The sequence below is a fragment of the Ictidomys tridecemlineatus genome, chromosome 11 (assembly GCF_052094955.1).
Source record: "Ictidomys tridecemlineatus isolate mIctTri1 chromosome 11, mIctTri1.hap1, whole genome shotgun sequence".
NCBI lineage: Eukaryota > Metazoa > Chordata > Mammalia > Rodentia > Sciuridae > Ictidomys > Ictidomys tridecemlineatus.
The window spans coordinates 44,588,585-44,613,431 of NC_135487.1; the positions used below are offsets into that span (position 1 = coordinate 44,588,585).

The 24,847-nt window shown below is 33.8% G+C and overlaps 1 protein-coding gene across 4 annotated transcripts in view; it reads right to left on the reverse strand.

Moving 5' to 3' along the window:
* Oma1 (OMA1 zinc metallopeptidase) overlaps nt 1-24,847 on the reverse strand; it is a 62,123-nt gene that overhangs the window by 17,165 nt on the left and 20,111 nt on the right. For 3 of the 4 annotated variants that reach the window (XM_005326017.5, XM_013358921.4, XM_078026351.1), the window contains 2 exons: nt 23,489-23,563; nt 3,262-3,411 (listed from right to left, as the gene is read on the reverse strand). In XM_005326017.5, the coding sequence (XP_005326074.2) occupies nt 3,262-3,411; nt 23,489-23,563 (225 nt within the window). Of the gene's footprint in view, nt 1-3,261; nt 3,412-9,994; nt 10,345-23,488; nt 23,564-24,847 lie in introns of those variants that run through there. The other variant, XM_078026350.1, reaches the window with a different exon arrangement.

Below are 24,847 nucleotides of genomic sequence, written 5' to 3' on the forward strand. Positions count from 1 at the left end.
CTGTCTTCTTCCGACCAATTAAATACAGAAAATAACTACTCCTGGTGCTACTCTGTTCTAGATCTTGGTCTTTATCAGTTCCTTGGTGAACTCACCCACTCTCACTGCTTCAACTGTCACCTCTTTTGAATGACACTGAAGCCATTGCCTCTGGCCTAGACATGTCTATGCAATGTCTCAACTACCTTTGAGACATGTATCACTAGCCATAACATCAGCAACATCCAAGGACAGGAGGCTAAGGTAAAATATAATATTGTACTCATCTGAGTAGGAAAAAAAATCCTAAATGAAATAGGAATTTAAAATACTGTCTTTAGTAGTGTATAGACTCACATAATTCCACACACTGCCTGAAGAATTGCTTTTTTTCATTATAAAAATTAGATCTATGATAGTAGAGAATTAAAATCTTTGAGTTACGACTTTGTATTCTAATTAACAATATACCCGTATACTAACTATCAGTTTCTTTTCAACCACTGAATTATTCCCAACATTGCAATAGAGTTTTATTGCTTTCAAATTGAATTTAATCACTTGGGGGGGAAATATAAAAAATGTATCTGAGGTTTTCAAATTAAGTTTCTGAACTAGGATAGTTTATTTTTAGAAGAAAAATACCTCCCATGTTTTTCTTCATCAGTGGCTTCAAAATAATATTAGTTTCTCCAACCATTTTTCCCACACTTAAGAATCAACTCATTACTTTAAAAAAAAAATTAAAGCACATTTTTTTTAACTTCTCTGAAGATCCTCAGTAATCTGATGAAATGACAACTCAGAATTTAGGAAAGGCTTCAAATCAAAGTTGGCTAGTACATTTGTCCATTTAAATAAACCACTTTTTTTTTCAAGAATTTCACTGGATATAAATTAAAAAAATGGAATTTCCAAAAGAAATCTTAGTTTATTATGGTTTTAGAGACAGGATGCCTAAGGAACCACAGGTCCCTGGGTCTTGTAGCACTGAAGAGTCTCTTACAGTCAATGAACCTCAGTATTATCAGTAACTGATGAGACTAGGTCTACATTGCCCTTTTATGATAAATGATTACCATACATTATACCTGGTACATTTTACTGACATTTCTCAAATAACTTTTCTTTAAATTAAGAATATAAATGGAATTTGGTTAGAGTAAATAACCAAATATCATAAATAATCATGTCCCTAAAAATTCATATGTTGAAATTCCAACATGGTGCTAGAGGTTGAGGCCTTTGAGAAGTAAGTAGGTCATGAGAATGAAGCCCTCTTGAAGGGGATTAGTATCCTTATAAGATATTCCAGAGAATTCCCTTGCTTCTTCCACAGTGTGAGATTACCAATAGAAGACAGTCATGTATGAGTTGGGAAGCAGACCATAGTTTAGCTAATGTGAATTGAGCTGCTATAAACATTGATGTGGCTGTGTCCCTGTAGTATCCTGTTTTTAAGCCTTTTGGGTATAGATCGAGGAGTAGGATAGCTAGGTCAAATGGTGGTTCCATTCCCAGTTTTCCAAGGATTCTCCATACTGCTTTCCATGTTGGGTTACCAATTTGCAGTCCCACCAGCAATGTATGAGTATGCCTTTTTCCCCACGTTATCGCCAACACTTATTGTTTATATTCTTAATAGCTGCCATTATGACTGGAATGAGATGAAATCTTAGAGTAGTTTTGATTTGCATTTCTCTAATTGCTAGAGATGTTGAACATTTTTTTCATATATTAGTTGACTGATTGTATATCATCTTCTGAGAAGTGTCATTTAAGTTCCTTAGCCCATTTATTGATTAATTGGGCTATTTGGGTTTTTTTTTTTTTTTGGTGTTTGTTAAGATTTTTAAGTTCTTTATATATTCTAGAAATTAGTGCTCTATCTGATATACGTGTGGTAAGAATTTGTTCCCAATTTGTAGCTCTCTATTCACCTCACTGATTTTTGCTGAGAAACAGTTTGTTTGAATCCATCCCATTTATTGATCCTTGATATTAATTCTTATGCTATAGGAGTCTTATTAAGAAAGCTGGGGCCTAATCCAACATTGGGCCTACTTTTTCTTCTAATAGATGCAATGTCTCTGGTTTAATTCCTAGGTTCTTGATCCACTTTGAGTTGAGTGTTGTGCATGATGAGAAAGTCTATACCTAGAAGACCCAAAAAATCCCATGAGAAAACTTCTAGAACTAGTAAATGAATTCAGCAAAGTAGCAGGATACAAAATCAATACCCATAACTCAAAGGCATTTCTGTATATCAGTGACAAATCCTTTGAAAGGGAAATGAGGAAAACTACCCCATTTACAATAGCCTCAAAAAAATTAAAATACTTGGGAATAAACTTAATGAAAGAGGTGAAAGACCTCTACAATGAAACTATAGAACGCTAAAGAAAGAAATTTAAAAAGATCTTAGAAGATGGAAAGATCTACCTTACTCTTAGATAGGCAAAATTAATATCGTCAAAATGACCATACTACCAAAAGCATTATACAGATTTAATGCAATTTCAATCAAAATTCCAATGATATTCCTCATAGAAATAGAAAAAGCAGTCATGAAATTCATTTGTAAAAATAAGAGACTCAGAATAGCTAAAGCAATTCTTATCAAGAAGAAGTGAAGCAGGTGGCATCACTATACCAGACCTTAAACTATACTACAGAGCAATAGTAACAAAAATAGTATAGTATTGGCACCAAAATAGACTTGTAGACCAATGGTACAGAATAGAGGATACAGACATTAACCCACATAATTACAATTATCTTATATTTGACAAAGTCACCAAAAATATACATTGGAGAAAAGATAGCCTCTTCAACAAATGATGCTGGGAAAACTGGAAATCCATATATAGCAAAATAAAATTACTGGTATTTTTAACAAAAAGCTTATATCACCAAGGAAAACTTAAATTATAACCAGGGTAGTATATATATGTATGTGTGCGCACACACACACACACACATATATTAATTTTAAATTTTAGTTTTAAACTTTTATCAAATCAATTTAAAATTAAAAGTCGCACACTAAAGGATTGTCTTCACCACTGACAAAAGTCAACTAACAGAGCAATTTACTCCCCACGACTCTGGATATGTAGGATTATACTTTTCAGCCCAATTCCTTGAAAATTGATAATCCATAATCATATAAACAAATAGCTGACATACTAGAACTTTCTTTATCTATGCAACAGAAATAACAGCATTACTGACAAGTGATAGAGCAAAAATAATTTCCTGCTTTGTACAGTGTTAGCTGACCTGTGGTATGAGCCTATCCAATTGTTCAGCTCGGTTTTCATGAGAAGGATGTGTAGATAACCATTCCGGTAACTTGGGATGACCTTGGAGGCTATCTGCAAACTCCATCTGCTGCCAAAACACTGAACTGGCTCTTACATCCACACAAGCCTACAACCAAAATTAATAAAAGCACACAATGAACTTAGTTATGAGGACATTTTTTTAAATGTACCTTTATGTCACTATATGTTTTTAAAACATCTTCTACCACCATTTTAATAAAAGCAGAATATGTTCATAGGCTTTAAAAATTCAAATACTATGATATTATAGAAATAAAGAGACTGCCACTGTCCCTTTTTACTCCCCGCCCAACACAACATTCACAATAATACCTAACTCCCCAAAGATAAACTACTATTCTTAGTATGATGGATAATAAGAATATGTACTAAAGGTAAAATCTCTATACAAATGAAAATTTTTATACTTATATAAAAATAAATTTTTAAATTTTTATGTTTTAACATATAAAAAGTTATTACACTACACTAAAGATATTTTACTCCTAATCTATACCACTAGAACAATTACAAGATTTCAAATAAGCATGCAGAAACAAAAAAACAGTTATATATTTTAATGTACATCAACTTATCTACTTTTCCTCAATGTAAGTGAGAAAGAATATATTTAAGCCATTCAGAATATCTTTACAAAGTATTTATAAAGGACATATATATGGATCTTATATCTTATATACATGAGCACACATACAATTCCATCATACCCTCATACCTACATACACATACTTGAATATAAACAGAATATTTCTGGAAGGCTACTTTAAAAACTGTTGTAGTGGTTCCCCTAAGAGTATAAAGGAGGTATTTGATGATAAAGAAGAAATAAAAATTTTACTTCTGAAGTATATTAAAATGTTTGTAACAAAAATTATTATTAAATCCTCCATAAGGTAACAATAAATATTTTTATAAGCCTGTTCAATTTCTTCACATTTCTTAACTTATTCTCTCTACAAGAACTGAAAAATAAGTGATTACCTATTTTCCAAATATTTTACTTTTGATTAAAACAAAGAAAAAAATATTATATTGATGAAAATGTGATTTCAAAAACTCTTAAAATAGTGTGACTATGACACCCAAAGAGGCAAATATGGTACATCACATGCTAATAGAAGTCATCTACATTGATGCTACATCAATACTTACCAAACACCATTTCAAATGCTGGGAAAATTTAGGAAAAAATAATTTGAAATTCAAGTAAAATTTTGAAATTCAATATTTTAAAGAACAATAATGAAGACCTTCCTACTGCCCAGATATGGATAGACATGTATATGTGTGCATAAACTGGAATATATCAGATGAATACATATATCAAACATATAAATATATAACCTATGTTATATATATGTATAGACATACATACACACATATCTATCAATGCACAAGTTGTGTGTAATTATATTATATATCATATATACACAAAAATATTTATGGCTGAATTTCAAATACCCACAGGAATATATCTTTCAATAGCAGGCCATCACAGTCATAATATAAATACAATCTGAGACAGAGACAAACAAGTCAGGTAATCTAAAATAATTCATAAAAATATACAGTGACTTGAAAGAGTTCCAATTGAAATCACATCATTTTATAAAGCACAGCTTAGCTAATAGGGTAAAAACAAAACAAAAAAAAATGAAATACTGAAAACTATAAGATGATACTTGAATAGACTTTGCTTGGAACATCCTTCTGAAAATACTCACACTTAGAAACAAGCCTGAGATACCAGTGCACTCTGCAGAATTGAATAAATTCTGAACTAGAATGGCAAAATGGTCTCACCCCTTCGCCTCCCCCAAGTTTGCCCAATACAAGACAGATTTCCCTGGGCCCACAGGTATTACAAGGGAAAGGAGCATTGCAGTAGTTATCCAATTTCCCTAATACTCCCAGAAGCTTCCCAAGGAGCACACTCTGGCCTCAACTCACAGGGAACACTAGGGCAATGGCACAAGCTAGACTACCTAAAAGGGTAAATCTTGTGTTAAATGTTCTTACTACAAAAGAGAAAGAGACACAACAAGTGAAAACATTTTTTAAATAAATATGCTCTTCATCATAAGCTTAACTCACTTGCCTCAACAAAAATAATAGCAAACATAAGGAACTTGTGTTTATCAAACATGAAAACAAAGAAAGAATAAGATTTTCTAGACAACCTTTCCTTTTTAAAACAGAATCAGTAATGACTACATCCAATCAGAGAAACACAAGTAATGTGTTTCAGTGAAATGTTTTGTAAGGCAGAAAACTAGGCTAATGAAAAGACCATTGGTTTTAGAACCAAAAACATTTGGGTTCAAAATACCAGTTATTCTTTTAAGTAATAATCAGTTATATGACACCATGTGCAAGGTACTATACTAATGATACTATAAACATTAACTCACTATATTAACTCACTTAATCCTCATATCAATCTTATGAGATAAGTACTATCATTGCCCCCATTTTAAAGAGCAGATGAGGAAACCAAGGGCCACAGATGTTAAGTAATAACTTGGTGAAGTTTGCAAAGCTAGTTAGACAGAGCCACAATTTGATCCTAAGTAATCTGGTGCCAGAGTTTGTGCCTGTGAACCAAAAATTCAGTCTCCAAGAGTCTAAGATTCATTTATAAAACTGAACTTAAAGCAGTGGATCATCAGGATAATAAAATTTGATATCTTGCAAAATATCCAGTCCATAACCCAGAATACAGTCAATACTATTTCAACTTTTCCTTCCCCCTGGTGAGCAATCAGAGGCATGTAGTAGTTAGAGGGTGCTATGTTTGATCATAAATGATGATGTCATAAATTTGTAAGTGAAGAAGGATCTAGTTTAATCTAGACTATAGTAGCAATATGCATAAATATACATTAAGGGACATATTATTGAGAAAGAATTTGCTACTATTCAGTTAGAAACTCAGTGGGATATGATATTCATAAAGAGTGAAGTAGTATAAGAACTTTTCTTATGGTATGAACACTTCTCAAATGCCAATACAATAACAGAGAAAAATATATAACAAGTCTAGACCACATTGAAGCCTACTGGTACTCTACTTGTAGACAAAATGTTCATTAAAAATAAAACTGAAAAGTGTCTGAATTTTGCTATTTCTATTTACTGGACTCTCTAACAAAACTTGTTCAGCCCTCATTCCCTGCAAGAGGTTAAATCTTGGTATTAGCTGTTCTGAATTTTGACTCTCATTAACACTTTAATCATTCTAACATCCCCCCCTGTATCCCACATAGACTTGTGGTAAACAAAATAATCATGTGAGACAACACTACAAAGGACTGTATCAGAAGGGTACTTGGATTCCTAGAGCTAGAAAAATAACCGAGATAAAATTTAAAGAGACCAAAACGGATTTTAAAAATAAACATTATTTTAGAAACAATAATGCAAAAGACTAAAATTGTTTCAATGGGTTAAAACAAGAAAGTTTCATGTCAGAAACAAACATACCTCTACTCTGGTACTTACTATCTGTGAGATCTTTGCAAGCTACTTAAGTTCTCTACCATTCAGTTGCACCTGTAAAACGATACAGGACCTATACCTTATGGGGATCCCCATAACATATGTAATGCATTCAGACAGTGTCCAGATGTGGGAAAATGTTACCTGCCATTGCTATTATAACCACTGTTAAGACCATCATGAGTGTTATCGCCACTACCATACCATTTTTGTTATCTACCAGGAAACTAGCTTGTTTTAGTCTCACACACTCACACAGCTTCATTGTTTTCCAACACCACTGATGGCGTCACTTGCTAAAACTCACTTTATTTTGTAACCCACTTCTCTAGATATTTTTCCAGAAAATAATTTAAAATTTCTCCTTTCCAGCTGAATGTGACAGAGTTTCAAGATAGCTTCATCTAAATTATTCAAAGTATTTGCTAATCCTTCTCACTAAAAAAGAAAAACCAAATTTGATTTACACCAAAATTTTGTATGTCCCAACACAAAGGAGAAGTGGGAGCATATTATTTTGAGGTTCATTTAATTTAAATTTTTTTGCCCAAGTTTTCTGCTTCTTTTGATTGCTAATGTTCCAGTTCATCAATCAGTACAATAAAGTTTTAAATAAAATTTCATGTACCTATTTTTCTCTATGTTCAGTAAAGTTTTATCATAAAATTCAATACTCAGAGTTTAAATTGTAGCAGTTAAAAAGTAAGTGAATATGCATTTCTCTGGGTGATAAAATTAGATGCAAAAAAGATATTAGGCATAATGTATGCATATAAAAGTTACTTTATAACACACCTATTAAATGAGATGTTCTAATTTACTACTTTTTCTTCTTAAATGAATAACTTTTCAAGAACCTAAGATAGTAATCCAAATAAAACACAAAGATAGTGCTCTGTAATTAAGGCTCAAAATACTGACCTGGAAAACAAGTGCCAGGGATCTTGCTACTAAGCATGTTATTAGATAAATCACTTCATCTCTTTGGTAAGTTTCCTTACCAGTAAAAAAGGAAGGTAAATTATACTAGCTCTAAATTTCCTTCCTGCTTCAAAAATCTGAGTCTATAATTTATTATTTTTACATAGTTTAGAATTTTTAATTTTCTCATTTCTGTGAGGAAAGTAGATTCAGCATGGTACCTAATTCCCTCACTAGATGGTGCTATTGGCACAGTTATTTCATGTTAGTTAAACCTGCAGGCAGTGTTTCCCAAAGGGACAACATAGGCTCCAAGCACCAGACAATTTGTCCTGTGAAGACTTTAAGATATTTATCATTCCTAATCCCCATTAAACACAGTAATCTCCTCATACCTCTCTAATTACTGTTAACAATAAAAAGCAATCACATATAATGCCCTCCTAAAAGGATGCTCCCAGTTTAGATCCACTTAAAAAAAAAAAGTTTTCTTTTCAAAACTTAAAAAAACAGATACTCAAAAATAAGAATAAATAGTTAAATTGTGAAATTTTTTTAAGAAATTAATTTCTGGTATACAACCAGATATATGAAAAATTGTGCTCTTTATATGTAATATGAATTGTAATGCATTCTGTTGTCATATAACAAATCAAAATTTTTTAAAAATAAGGAATAAAAAAATTAATTTCTGTAAATGACTGTAAACTCTCAAAATTTGTTACAATAACAAATGAATATGCAATGTTACAGTGTGGATGTGAAGTATCCCCCAAAAGCTCAAGTATGAGACAATGCAAGAAGGTTTAGAGGAGAAATGATTGTGTCACTAGAGTGTTAACCTAATCAATGCATTGATCCCATGATGGGATTAACTGAGTGGTGGCTGAAGGCAGGTAGGGTGTGGCTGCAGGAGGTGAGTCTTTGGAAGCATGCCTTTGGGGTGTGTATTTTGTACCTGGCAAGTGGAGTCCCTATCTCTGCCTTTTGTTCATCATGTGAGCCACTTCCTCTGCCACACTCTTCTGCCATGATGATCAGTCTCATCTGGAGCCCTGAGTAATGGAACTGGCTGTCTATGGACTGAGACCTCTGAAACTGTAAGTCCCAAATAAACTTTTCCTCCTTAAAATTGTTTTTGTCATGTCTTTATGATCATAGCAACGAAAAAGCTAAGATACGCACAGTCAACAAAATCAAATACTTAAGAGAATATCTCTTTCTAATAGAGATAATTAATGGGAAACACTACTTCCTTCTGCCCTCTGAAGCCCCAAACACTGATAACCAAATTTACAAAATTCATCTGAAAACACACTGAAATAAGGAGAAAAGGCCTATCCATATTCTATGTAAAGGTTCTCCAAGAAAGAGCTCACTGACCATGCTTCATCTTACAGTGAAGTTCACTAACCCAACCTATGCAAACAGAGATTCTGATAAATCTCCTAGTGCCTTATAAAATATGGACAGATAATTATGCATCAAAAGTTAAGGATCTTATTGTATAGTTTTAGTCATTAGAGAATAACTAGTCCTAGACTGATGTTCTCATTTTTAATATCTATAAAGCTAGACAAAATAAATAAGGCAAATGTATTAGGTAAGACAGAACTGTGATCCCAGACTGAAGAAAAACTCTCAAGGTGATCCCAAAATGTGCCCCTGATCTCTGCCTGGGATTAGTTTCCTAACCAAAGCATGGGAAGGCAGAAGCCAAATGGAACATGGCAAGTCTCAGTGAGAGGAGTTAGGGGACAGGAGTTAAGGGTTCCAGAAATGGCTAGAATTTGTATAATAAGGTACCAAAAGGAAGCAGGGCCCCAGAAATTGGTTTAGAGGTTCTATCCAGGTAATTCAAACTAGACTTCATTAAAATGAAATGTTTATTCTGCAAATGCAACAGCACAGCAAAGAACCCTGTTAAGAAAAAGCAGACAGACCACAGACAAAGAAAGACTATTTTCAAATTGCATATCCAACAAATGACTATATCCAGAAATTATAAAGAACATTCTAAAGTTAGTAGTAAAAAAAGTAAATAAAACTAATCCAATTAGAGTATGGTAAAAGTGTTGAGCAGATATTTAATCAAAGAGAAATACACATGAACAAATAAGCACATAAAATCATTAGTCAGATAATAAATGCTGAGTCTTCCATAATGAGAAGTCAACAGATAATATCTAAACTTAATAAATGAAAAAATTTCAAAATAAACATATTACATAGGAATAGCTAAAAGAATTAAAAGATGATTGTGTAAAGTGGGGCAGAGAAGGCTATTATTTTCCATTATGAGTTCATAATATTTATACCTTTCTATACTATATTGAAATGATGGACATACACACAAATATATACATACATTTAAAAGGGAAGGTCGTTAATAATTTCAAAGGCTACTAAGAAGTTGAGTGAGGAAAAAGGATGTAAGCATAGAATACAACACAGAGGTAGAAAAACTGATTGGAGAAATAAAACTGATAGACAGAGGCATAGACCTTAAAATCATACAAACTTGGATTGAAATCACAGCTTTACCATTTGTACTTGAGAGCAAGAAAGTGACAACCTACGTGGGCTTCAGCAGCTTCATCTGTAAAATGGAGAGGATAGTCATAACAATAACCACTTCATAGAATTACTATTTGACAGATCAGATTATGCAATATATATAAAACACTAAGCATAATAGTGGCATATAATAAGTACTAAATGGCAGATAATGGTGCTATTATCCAAAAGGTGCTATCAAAAAATAAATGGCAATATAAATAAAATATTTGAAACTTTTACACTATTTTTCTTTTTTGACGGGAAATAAAAACTTATATTTCAGGGATGTCATTTTTATAACATAAGTTTTCCACAGCAAAGACATTATCTGCATTGTTACATATTTATGACTTAACATCTGTAGCAATATTTCTTTCTCATTTGAGCTTAGTAGTCCATATTATCACAACTGGCAAAAAAGTCACGACGTACTACAAAACACAACAATATTTAGTGCACTTTAGAAAATGGGATCAGACTTTTATCTATCCAAGTACTCTTTTTAAAAAGTGGTTTGTTTGTTACAAATAATCAAAGAAATATCGGTAATCTCCACTAATTTCTCTAATTTCATTTTTCTATTTAAAAAAAATTAACCAAGTCTCCCTAAAACACAAAATTGGAATTTGATTATTTAAAGCAGAAATGTCTAAATTTACCAGGGTATCAGAATCACTGTCCTTAAATATTTTCAGATCAGAACTTTATCATCTACCTACTAATTCAGAATTTTCAAGTATAGAGCCTGCAATATCTATTTTTTAAAATCTACTCAGCCAAAAAAAAAAAAAGATAATCTGCAAAAGAGAAAATAAAAGTCAACAGAAGAGAGACAATGTTCAATTTACCATGAGGTAAGAAAATACAAATTTAAAAAGTAATGAGTTAAATTGGTAGCACAGGCCTATAATCTATAATCCCAGCTACTCGGGAGACTGAGAGGATCTTAAATTTGAGTTCAGCCTGTACAGTTTAAAAAGACTCTACCTCAAAATAAAATAAAAAGAATTGGTGAAGTAGGTCAGTGGTACAGCACTTGCCTAGAATGCACAAAGCACTGAGTTCCATTGCCAGCACTGAAAACATTTTTTAAAAAAGGAGCCAGACATCCTTTTTCGTCCAAATTGACAAAAAGTTAAAAAGACTGAAAAAGTACTGATGTGGGTATGAGAAAAAGGGCTTTCTCATATGTTGGTGAAATCTGCTATTAACATTTGAGAATACTTGGGAGTATGTGCTAAATATAAAAATGAAAATTTTAGCAATCTTGTCATTACCCTTCCTACAGGTATAAAAGTCCATGGAATTTAAAGAAATATAAATAAGGATGCCTTTTTTATAGAATAATCACAAAAAAATATATCCTGGAAATAATCCAAAATTTTAATAGCAGATAAATAAATGTATCGTTTCTATTATGGAATATTAGGTAATTATTAAAATTACTAATTAAGGAACTTCTTCTTCTAGTCCTGAAAAAGCAGCTTGCAACAGACCAATGTTTCTGCCATAAACAATTAGAAAATCTGGACAAAATAAGAAAATCTTGTTCAAAAGTTTGGAGAGTTAACAAGTCAGCCAAGGCTGGAGGAAGAAAAATCCCTAAAAGGGGAGCTCAATGAAGTGAAATTCCCTTTCTATGTATCATTCTTCCCCCTCAGAGAACCTGAGGAATTTTAAGCAATGAAGAGCAAGAGGCTGAAAACTTCAAGCAGAAAGAGGTGGCAAAGGAAAGTGTTTGGCTGCCTGGTGGGTCTAGAGAACCAAAAACTTCAGAATCAGATTCATCAAAGCTGCCAAATTTGAGAAGTCGAGCTTCTAAAGGCAAGGGGAACACTGATACTACACTTGATTCTAGTTTGCAGAGGTATCTGCCATTCTTAAGCCACCCAAGTGCAACAGCTAAAGTTAAACAGGAAGCAGCTAATCTGTGTGTGGTAGCACACACCTGTAATCCCAGCGACTTGGGAGGCTGAGGAAGGAGGATCACAAGTTTGAGGCCAGACTGGGCAACCTAACAATGTGGGAGACCAACCTTACATGTGACTGGGTTACACTCCCTGGCTGGGTGCTGAGGCGCTCAGTCGCAGAAATGTGGCAAAGCTTTCCCCATCCTTCTTGGGTGCGAGAGTTGCTGTCTCGTGCATGGGTGTGTCTTGCTACAGCCCCATGGGTGAAGCTACGCTCACCTGTTTCTTTGTAATATAACCCCTTGCCCTGTTTAGGATAGAATCTTCCATGGAAGTGCCTTGTGTATGTCCCCTTCTTTTACTGTGCCCTTGGGTGTGGCCTACCCAGGTGTCAGTCAACCTGCTGACAGTGGACATCATGAAGATACTCAGCCCCCTGAAACCTGACCTCTTGCCTCATTTGAATAGCTTCCTTCAATAAAAGAGGTCAGCGTGTGCTCTCGCTTTCTCTCTCTTTCTGCAGACCCTTAAGGTCAGAGGAGCTGTCACAGCGACCCCAAAGAAAAAGGTATTTGTGTCTCTTGCGTGGTTATTTCGTGCAGCCCAGTTAGCCCACTTTAACTGGAGTGACCCCTGAGCCTTTTAGTCTTGAGAACAGAAACCTGGCATAACAAGACCCTCAGAAACTTTCTAAGACCCTGTCTCAAAATAAAAAATTAAAAAGGTCTGGGACTGTAGCTCAGTAGTAAAGTACCCCTGAGTTCCATCCCTAGTACAAAAAATAAAAAGAAGCCAAAATACTGAGTAGAGATTTCAACAATTCCAACAGTACCTTGCTGCTATGAGAAAAAAAAAAAAAAATGAAGCTGAGGACCACTAAAGAGGAGGAAGACAATGCCTACTCCAGACTTTCAGGATGCCTGCCTAGAGGACAGTACCCTTAGAAATGTGGTGTACCCGACAAAGATAGTAGGCAGGCCCCTGATTGAGTGAAATAACCTGCTTTACTCTAACTGCCATCAAATACTGGGAGAAATTGCTCTAATCAAATAAAATGTCAACTAGAGCTAAAATATCTATCTATATGAAATATTCAGCATTCAATCAAAAATAAGCAACCATTTCAAGAAAAAAAGACCAAAGGCAAAACAGATAACAGAAACAAACTCAGATATAATCCAGACATTAGAATTAACAGTGACATTTTAAAATATTATGATTAACACATTGAAGAAAATATGAAGAAACATATTACAAGATGGAGAATTTCACCAAGGAATTAAGATTTATAAGAGGGAATCAAATGGAAATTCTAGAATGGAAAGACATAGTAACTGAAATTTAAAACTTAAAGATGAGTTTAACACAGAATGAACACAGTTGAAAATAAGATTAGTGAACTGCACTGCAGTGAAAAACATGCATCCTAAAACACAATCATGTGTAGAAAATAAAAAAATTAAAAAGAATTAAAGAGACACATGACAGTTTAACATTATCTGTAATCCTGATACCGGAAGGAGAGAAGAGAATAAAGCAAGTATAATACATTAAAAGATAATGGCTGAGAGTTTCCCAGACTAATGAAAAAATATGCAACCACAGCAGACACAATAAATAAAAAGAAAATACAAGTAGACATATCACACTCAAATTACAGAAAAGCAAAGACAAATAGAAAATTTTAGCAGCCATGGAAAAAAGATGCATTGCTTCCAAAGAACAATGGAAAGACTGATAGCTGATGCATATGGGACTCTGAAGGACAACATGGCACCTTCAGTAACCATGCATCCATGCATTTCCCAGACAAAAAAAAAGGCGAGGTGGCACGCATGTGCAACCCTGCTGTCACTCAGGGTACATGCATGACCCTGACAAGCTCCTTTTCCCCAGTGGCAGGCACAGCTCTGTCCTGACTTCCTTATGATTTTAAAGTATAGAATACCCATATAGGGGAGATGAAGGAGCTAATATGTAATTAGGTCGGGGGGAGGGGAATTAGTAGGGGCTGTATAAGTCAAAGCCTCTCTGCACTCCATCTTTGGATGAAAATCCACCAAGTCTGTGTTGGCACAAAATAAATACTGCTTTCTATTGAGCACCCCATGCCTTGTCTCTTTGTGTGTGAATCCCACAACACAACGTCTCAAAAGAAACAATAAACTTAGAAAATGCTAGAATGTCATCATTAACATGCTAAAAGAAAATAACTGTCAGTTTAAAATATTACGCCCTTTAAAAATATTCTTTCAAAGAATGTGAAGCTTCCAGTAAGGATAGAAAAGGGTTGTGTGAACACTACCTTATAAATAAAAAATTATAAAAACTTGATCAAAAATAACAAATATTTAATAACACTGGCCAGTAAACAAAAACAAACAAGTCAAAAGAGAATTAAACCAGGCACAGTGGCACATGCCTGAAATCCCAGCTGCTGGGAGAGGGAAGCAGGAAGATCAAATCCAGCCTCAGCAACAAGGAGGCACTAAGCAACTCAGTGAGACCCTGTCTCTAAATAAAATACATAATAGGGCTGGGGATGTGGCTCAGTGGTCAAGCACCACTGAGTTCAATAGCTGGTACTGCCCCCACCGAGGAAAAAAGAGAGAATTAAATATTGAACTTTTTTTAGAATAAGTAAGACAAAAGCTCACGGTTTTCTGGCCTAAAGATATTGTCCAGCTTCCACAGACAAAGCTGCAGAAAATAGTAGTGAAAAACAACAACTCACCAGCTACAGTGCCAGAGAACAGAGCTCAAGGATAAAATAGCAGTTTGAAATCTGAAAGAGGAAATTCTTACAGTGAGAGAACAAAAGGCCTGAGAAACTCTGTCAGCTCTGCCCAAATTATCTAACAAGAAGAAGGGGAAATGCAAGGGTGGGTATTCTGGGGGACTATTGAAAAGTTGGCAGAGAATAGACAGACATCTACTTTTAAAAGAGCAATGCTGGAGACCAGATCTAAGGGTCTGCAGACTCCCCCGGCCCCCCGCCACCAATCAATGTATTCATCAAACAAGAGGAGTTTGAGCAACAAAAAGCTAAAGTGATATGGTTTGTAGTTTTTGTGGAAAAAAAACTCAGGCCAGCAGCATGTTACAATTTAAGAAGAAACCCTCAGAAATCATATGAAGATTGGACTTTATCTTTGCCTAAATGCATGATGACTGCCAAACATCATGGTAAGACTTCTGTTTTTTCTTAGAAATTATTCAATATTAACCTCAACTAGATTTGAATAAGTTAAATATGACTACCATTATCTTAAAAGGAACAATTTAAAAACAATGCAAAAATCTATACCTAGAAAGTCAATGGTATGAGATAAAAAATATATTGACTGAATCAAAAAAGGCAAAAAAGAAGAAACAGAGAAACAAACAAACAAAAAAAGATAAGACAAATAAAAAATAACAAATTGGCAGACCTAAATACAACCACACTCAAAAATATTTAAATAAATATAAATGGACTATCACTTCAACTTAAAGGCAAAGAAAAGGCATGCTTTAAATGTAAAAACTCAAAAAGCTAGAAAATAAATTAGTAGAAAAAGATATACCAAGTGAAGTAATTCATAAGAAAGCTAAATAGGCTATATTAGTGTCAAATAAAATAGACTTCAGATCAAGAAGTATTATTAGAAACAAAAAGAAATATTTTGTAATGATTAATCAAATCAAGAAGGTAAAATAATCCCAAATGCATATGCACCTAATACAGAGCTTCAAATTACATGAAGCAAAAAAGCAAGAGAACTGAAACAGAAAATAGACAAATCTAAATTACAGTTGAAGATTCTGAAACTCCTCTCTCAAAAAAGCAGACTTGTAGAAAACAATCAGAAGGATATAAATCTGAATGACAGTGTAAACCAGCATAAACTAACTTGTATTTTTTGAAAAAACACACTCAACTATGGCAGAACACTTTTTTTTTTCCTCCAAATGATAGACTGTTCACCATGACAAACCAAATGTTGCACCACAAATCAAGTTTCTAGATCTTTAAGAGATTAAGATCTTATAGAACATGTTTACTGGCCACAAAGGAATTAAATTAGAAATAAACAACAATAGAACATTAAAACAAACCACAAATATCTGGATATTAAATGAATCATTTCTGAACAACTCAGGGATAAAAGAAATAACAAAAAAGTCAGAAAACATCTTTACTTAAAATGATAATAAATATAACAATATATCAATGTTTCAAATTCACCTAAAATAATGGAGAATGGGAAATTTATAGCTTTAACCGTCTTTGGTAAAGAACAAGAAAGTCTAAAATCAAAGATCTTAGCTCTCACTGTTAGAGTTTAGATATTAGGTATCCCCCAAATGTTCACATGAGACAATGCAAGAAAGTTCAAAGGGGAAATGATTGAATTATGAGAGTTTTAACCTAATCAGTGCATTAATCCCCTAACAGGTATTAATTGAGAGGTAACTGTAGTCAGGAAGGGTATAACTGGAGGAGGTGGGTTATTAGGTGGATATGACTTTGGGGTATATATTTTGTGAGCTAGGCTTAGCCCCTCTCTCTGCTTCCTGCTTCCAAGACCTGAGCTGCTTTCCTCTTCCACAACCTTCCACCCTGGTGTTCTACCTTACTTCAAACCCAGAGCGATGGAGCCAACCATCTATGGACCATGATCTCTGAAGCCATGAGCCCCCAAATAATCATTTCCTCCTCTAATTGTTCTTGTCAGGTCTTTTGGTCTCATTGTCTAAAAAGCTAAAACATCCATCTGAAGAAAATGAAACAAAGAATAATAATTACATCCAAAGTGGAAAATTGGGCTTGATTTTAAATGTTCTCCAAATCCATTCCAACAACAAAAAGAACAAGCCATAAAATAAAAGAATGATGAAATACACACATCTGACAAAGGATTTCTATCTAGCAAGTATATAAAAACTTTTTATAACTCAAGAATAAGAAGACAAACAATTCAATTTAAAATGGGCAAAGTAGCCAGGCACAGTGGCACACATCTGTAATCCAAGCGGTTCAGAGACTAACGCAGGAGAATCACAAGTTCAAAGCCAGCCTTGGCAAAAGCAAGGCGCTAAGCGACTCAGTGACACTCTGTCTCTACATAAAATAGAAAACAGGGCTAGAGATGTAGCTTGGTGGTCAATTGTCCCTGAGTTCAATCCCCAGTACTCTGTCCCCCTGCCCCAAAAAAGGGCAAAATACCTGGACAGGTCACAAAGAAAAATACATGAATGATGCCCAATGTGTACATGAAAATGTGCTTACACTAATACCATTAGTCAATAAGAAATGCAAGTTAAACTCACAGATAAAAGGCAAAGATTAAAGAACAGGATTTCTTCTTTCTGGCTGGGGGGAGTACCAGGGATTGAACTCAGGAGCACTCCACCACTGAGTCACATCCCCAGCCCTATTTTGTATTTTATTTAGAGACAGGATCTCATTGAGTTACTTAGTGCCTCGCAAGAACAGGATTTCTGCTTATAAGAGAAACACATGTTAAGAAACACATGTTAAGAACATAGAAAGTTTGAAAATAATAAGGAAGAAAAAGATGCCATTCAAGCATCAACCAAAAAAATAATAATAATGCGGAATAACAATACTTATAAAGAAAAAGCTGAATAGTAGTCAAAAAGCATTGCTATAGACAAAAGGCATTGTACACTGATAAAGTGATCAATCCACCAGAAAGATGTAAGGATTCTAAATGTGGATGGTTAAAATAGCTAAAAGATATATAAAGCAAAAATTGATAGAATTAAAAAGAGAAAAAGAAAAATCTTTAATAATAATGAAAGACTAACTAATCTCATATACAAACCATAACATTAATCATTCAGAATTTTTCCCTGATATGTGAGGAAAAAATTCACCAAGAAGACCTAAAACAACAAAATTAACAACATTGAGAAAACTAGCATCTGTAGAACCCTGCATTCACATAGCAGAGTCAACTTCCAAGTGCACACCATTTTAATAATCTTGATCACATGCTGAATCACAAAGCAAGACCCCAAAATGATTCTGCTTTGGCCAGTTTTGCCAGGGCTATAATCAAAAGACCCCACAAAAACAACTAGGAGAAAGAAAAGTTTATTTGGAGTTCACAGTTTCAAAGTCCTTAATCCATAGACAGTAGATGCCATTTCTCTGAGATCAAGGTAAGAAGGGCCCAGCAGAGGAAAGCTGTTCAGGTCAGGAAGCAGAGAGCTGTGGGGGAAAGGGTCACAGGGAAGATGCCCACCCCCAGCCATGCCCATCTGCCTACAGTTAGCAAGTTAGCCCATTCAAACTAAGATTGCCAGATTAGGTTACAGCTCTCACAATCCCAGTCATTTTATCTCTGAACATTCCTGCATCAACACAGGAGTTCTGGGGTACACCTCATATACAAACAATAACATTAATCATTCAGTATATTCTCTAATCAATGTAATTAATTTAGAAATCAAAAACAAAAGGCAATAAACCTCTAAATAATCCAAGAGTCAAAGAGAAAACCACAATGAAAACAAGAATATATTTTAAACTAAAGAAAAAAAATGCATATTAATTCCTGCAATGTGGCAAGCAAAGATTCTCCTAAAGGATATCCTTAAATATATACATAGTCCTCAACTTACAATGGTTTAACTTGGAGTTTTTTTTTGACTAGAGGATATTGTTAAAGTGATAGGCATTCAGGAGAAATCACACTTCAAATTCTGATCTTTTCCTGGGCTAGCAATATATATAGGGTACTCTAATGAGCCTGGGCAGCAGCAGAGTCACAGCTCCCAGCCAGACACATGACCACAGAGGTAAGTCACAAATATGGTAAAAGGCACTGAACCACTAAGCTATGATGGTTAAAAACTTAGGTGTAATGAGCTGTTAGTCAATTTTCTGTCACTGTGACAAAATACCTGACATAATCAACTTAAATGGAGGAAAGACTGATTTTGGCATACAGTTTCAGAGGTTTCGGCCATGGTCACTTGGCCTTGTAGCTTTGAGCCTGTGGAGACACAATACATCATGGGAGGAGCATATGGAAGAAGAGGTCTGTTCACCTCATGGCAACAGAAAGCAAAAGAGGAAGGAGCCAGAGACCCAATATTTCCCTCAAGGGCGTGCTCCCAGTGATCTAACTTTTCTCAATAGGCCCACCTCCCAATAGCACCATGGGCTGGGGACCAAGTCTCTAATACCTGGGCCTCTGGGGAACACTTTCAAACCACAGCGTATTTTTCAACTTCTGACAGGTTAATAAAGATGTAACCCCACTGTAAGTTAAAGAGCATGTGTGTTAAAAGCAAAACAGAATTTTAAAAAATCAATAAGTATCCTTTTAAGAAACAATGGAAAAGAAGAGCATATGAAACCTGAAAAAAAATTAATAAAGATAGGAAAAGTAACTATATAATAGAAAACAAACATATAATAAAGAAATTACATAAAACCAAAAGATGGTTTTTGAAAACATTCTAATGAAAGTGATAAAATCTAGAAAAAAAGATAGGGCACAGATCACCAATATTAGGAACCAGGAGGATATTGAAAATTTAATATGTAAAATACAGGTATCCTTTAGACATTAAAAATATAGGAATAATATATTAAAATAATTTTATACCAATTTAAACAAATTCCTAGAGAAACAAGCAACAGAAACTGACACAAACAATAGAAAATGGAATACTTCTACATCTATTAATGAGACTAAGCCCATAATTAAAAACAATCCCACAAAGAGATCTGTAGAGCCAAGTGGCTTTACCTATGAATTATCCAAACATTTAAAAAATAAATAATGCTACTCTTATAGAAAGATTAACATTACATTCTTTCATTTCATTACATTTCTTACAATTCTTGTCTTCCAGAGAGCAGAAAATTAAGTTCACTTCCCAACTCACTTTATTATGTCAGTACAATCTTGATACCAAAAACTGAGAAAAACATTACAAGAAAAGAAAATTCCAGGCTACCATCTCCTATAAACATAAACATTCAAAAATACATCAGCAAACTAATTCAAGCAACATATTAAAGAATAATATAAATGACAAAATCCAGTTTATTTCTACAAGTAAAAGTTTGACTACTTTAAAATAAAATCAATGTAATTTGCCTCACTAACAGATTAGGAGAAAAATCACATAATCCTCTCAGTAAATGTAGCAAATACATTTGATAAAATATAATATTTATAATTTTTAAAAATCAATTAAAATATTAAAAGGGAAATTTTCATCTGATAAAAGGTCTCTATAAAAAGCTTATAACACACATCATAATTAATGGCAAAATACAAGATCCAGAAGAAACGAAGTTGCCTATCATCTGAAGTTTCTTGCTATTACAATAAGGCAGGAAAAAAGTATACAGACTGGAAAGTAAGAAATAGATTGCTGAATACCAAGTTAGCTATATAAATAAATGATAGTGTCATTTTAAAAATAAATTGCTTATAGATAGAACTATCTATCATAACATCACACATTTAACAATAAATCTAGCCAAATATGTCTGAGTCCTACATACAAAAACTCTTCAAAATATTACTGAGAAAAATTTAAAAACATCTAAATAAATAGATAAATATATCATAATCATGGATGAGAAAATCAATATGGTAGACTACAGGACACCACCTGTAAAAAACACATGAGGATCTTGGCATGTAGTCAGGGAGATTTCAGTTTTAACCTTGGGGACTATTCCTGGCTCTTCCATGCAATAGATTGCCCAAGGCACATGACCTTTATCTTTGTTCAGCTAGGAAAATCTCTCAAGGTCTCTCTAGAGATGGGCGCAACCTATTGGGAACTGGGCAGCCCACCTTGAACATTTTTTGGAGAAGAACATTCTATGGAAGGCCTTTGATGTCCCCCAATATAAATAAAGCAGACATGGGCTCCATTTTGCCTTTTAGTCTAGAAGCTTGATCTGGCTGGTTGGCTTGCCCATATCACCCCAACTTTTTGAAAATATTTTCTGTGTCTTGAGGTTTTTGTTGTCGTTCTATTTTTCTTAGCTTTTATTTCTCAGCCAACCCATTCCACAGAGGAGAATCCCATTCCCATTGCCTGAGCAGGATGCAGTCGTCCCCAAATTGATGTATAAATGCAATGCAATTCTAATAAAAATTCTAGACATGCTTTGTAAACAGTTGTATAATTTTAAAGCTGATTCTAAAACTCAAATGAAAACGCAAAGGTCCAAGAATAGTCGAATCCATCTTGCAAAACACTGGAGGACAAAAGCTATCAGATGTCAACATTTATTACAAAAACATAGTAATGATGTGGTATGGGAGAGAATAATGAGTCCAGAAAATAGACCCCAGATATACCACCACCTTTAAAACAAAAAGATACTGAAGTGCGGTGAAGAAAAGATGACTCATCAATAAATGGTGCCAACTCTACTAGCTATACATATAGAAAAAAATTATCTTAGCCTCTTATATGGTATGAAAAAGATAATAAAGAAGTTTCTTGGAAATTAAACAGGCACAATTTATTGAGATCAACAAGGTTTTTATCAAGAACAAAGAACACACAATATAAAGGGAAAATCTGACAGACCATAATACATTAAAATTAGAAAGGTCTTGATATAGCATATCTATCACTCCTTATTTGGGAATCTCAATGTATGCAGTCTGAAAATTCACTTAATTTTACTTACTTAATATTCAAATAATGACTTCTGGTTTTTAAATGAGTAATATCTTGATTTATAAAATTAAACTATAAAACCCATTATGAGAGGTTCAAGTAATAGTAATTTCAATAATAATAACTACTGGAAACTTAACAAAGGATCAAATAAAACTTGAACTTAATATGTGAAGTGGCATTGTTTACACTCATTTTTATTAAAACTATACTTTTATTTCTAATGTTAAATTCAGGAACTAAGTTACTACAGGTGATTAAAATAGTAGTCAGGCATGAAGTGCCCATTCAGGAGAGAAACAAAACCAATTTAAGTATAAGTAAAGGGAAAAAAAGTCACCTGCTACAACAAAAACACACATCTATTTACGTGTATGTAAAAATGTAAAAACATTTTGCTCAATCAGAATCATAGCTACAATAGGATTAGCCTTTCTCTAGGTGGGGTAACAGCTATACATCATCTTATTTACTCAAAGAGCCTCCTTAGATCAGAAACGCAAGGACAGGAGGAAACTAAAGACTGCATTAGCTTTCTAGGGAGAGCAAGTTTTTTTGTTTTTTTGGTTTTTTTTTGGGGGGGGGGTTGACTGGTTATTTTTGTTGTTGTTGTTGTTGTTTCTTTGGTACTGGGAATTGAACTCATGGGCACTTAACCTCTGAGTCACATCCCCAGCCCTGTATTATATTTTATTTAGAGACACGATCTCCCTGAGTTGCTTAGGCCTTGGTAAGTTGCTGAAACTGACCTCATTCTCCTGCCTCAGCCTCTCAAGGCACTGGGATTAATGGCATGTGCCACCATTCCTGGCTATAGAGCAAGGAGATCAAGATATTACTTATCCCTACGTTTAAAATTTTCAATTTACATGATTCATGTCTGTAATCAAATAATGTAACATGCAAAAAATTATTTCCAATAAAAGATTAAGACTCTTTTATATAACCCCCATAATTACGGCACTATAATCTTACATATTCTGTTAAAGACATAACAAAACCTCATATATAGGAGGGGGTTAAGTGAACATCTTTAGTTTGCATTCTTGCAAAGGTGACAATCTTCAAATTCTACAGATTAATGAAAATTACATAAGGGGACTATGGTTTGGATAAGGTCTGAATGACACCCAAGAGTCCATTACCATTAAAGGCTTGGACCCAGGTGGCATTACTGGGAGGTAGTGGAACATTTAGAAGGTGGGAACAAGTTGGAGATCCCTAAGTCACTGGAGGTGTGTCCTTGAATGAGATTGTGAGACCTCACCTGTCTTCTCTTTCTCTCTACTTCCATTATAGATATTACCACTTTGCTTCTATGCATGCTTCTGACATGACATGTCACCATCATCTACCCACACCAGAACGCAGTCAATGCAGGTATGATGTTTTTGAACCTCCAAAATTAAAAAACTACATAAATCTCTTCTCACTTGAAATGAGCTGACTCTGGTATTTTGTTGTAGTAATGGGAAGCTGATAAATATTTAGGATTGATATATTTTAATTCTTAATCTCTGCCCATGCCAAACATTAAGACAACACACATTTATCTTTTACTATGTGAAGAACACTACTTTCAACTAATAATCACTTTACCTTTGCAGCAAACTGTAGTCCAATTTGATCAGCTTCAGCTTCCAGTGCTCTACTGTATGGTCTATCAAACATATACTAAGAAGAAATATGATAGAAAAATTCCATTAAGGTAATTTGTTTTTTGACAAAAGGAATAACAAAATGAAATTTTTAAAAATCAATTTCAGAGAGTATCTAGGATAAAATTTCTATACTTCCTACATCTTTAAAGAACACCATGGTTTAAAATATAAAAGGAACCTTTATTTCTTCCATCAGATTAATACTTTAAAAACAAGGAAAAATAGAAAAAAACATGCCTACAAATTTCTGGACAGTCAATAGTATCATTATATCTGTTTTCTAATTATAATCTCCACTGAGTAGAGGGATCTCTAAGAAAGCTTATTAATGCAAGCTCTTAATATGTCCAAAGAACATTTTGATATTGCAGTTTAAAATGAAGTTAAAAAAATATAAATCCATAATAACCAGTGATACTATTAGAAGATTTATTTCAGTAAGAAAATTAACAATATAGCAGAACTTTGTTTCTTTGATAAATTATCTTAATTTCCCTTTCCTTTCTAAGTATTAATTTGTTAGGAAAATGAAATTTTCTTCTGACTTCAATTTTTTAAGAATTAGATATTATAACTTTTATTTTCCCAATTACTTGTATTTATGAGAATGCTTTTCAGTTAAATTCTAATTTTCAGTAAATACCAAAACTTTGTAAAGGACAGATCAATAGGCATTTTTTCTTTGAGAAAAGAGCTATTAATTGGGGAAACGAATTTTCAAACATAGCAACATGTTTGTGATGACTAAAAATAATCAATCTGAAAACAGTATGTGATCATTAGATGTGAATTTTTTTCTTCTCAATCATATCTGTTTTAGGTTGGTAAACGACATCACGGTCTCTTCACTCTCATGAGCAGTCTTCATGTGTCGCATTGAGTCTACTCATAAAATACCAATTTAAAACATTGGCTTTAAAAGGAGAACCAGTAGTATCATATGTAAAATGGAACTAATAACGGCAAGCACCAAATTCCTAGATTTACAAAGAGAATTAAATGAAGCAATAATAAAATCAATAGCTCATATTTACCATGTCCTTACTTTATGACAAGGACTGTGCTAAATGCTTTAAATTAGTATTCTCAATCTGGTATGACTCTGTCCCCCAGGGACATTTGTTAAGTACAGACTTTTTGATTGTCACAACTAGGAAAAGACCCTGATAACTACAAGGCACTGGAAAACTCCCCACAACAAACAAGTATAGTTCTGAGATTGAGAAATCCTGTCATTAAGTGTAGTATTCAATAGCCACAGCAAATGAATGTAGGCAATTCCCACTCCCTAACAATT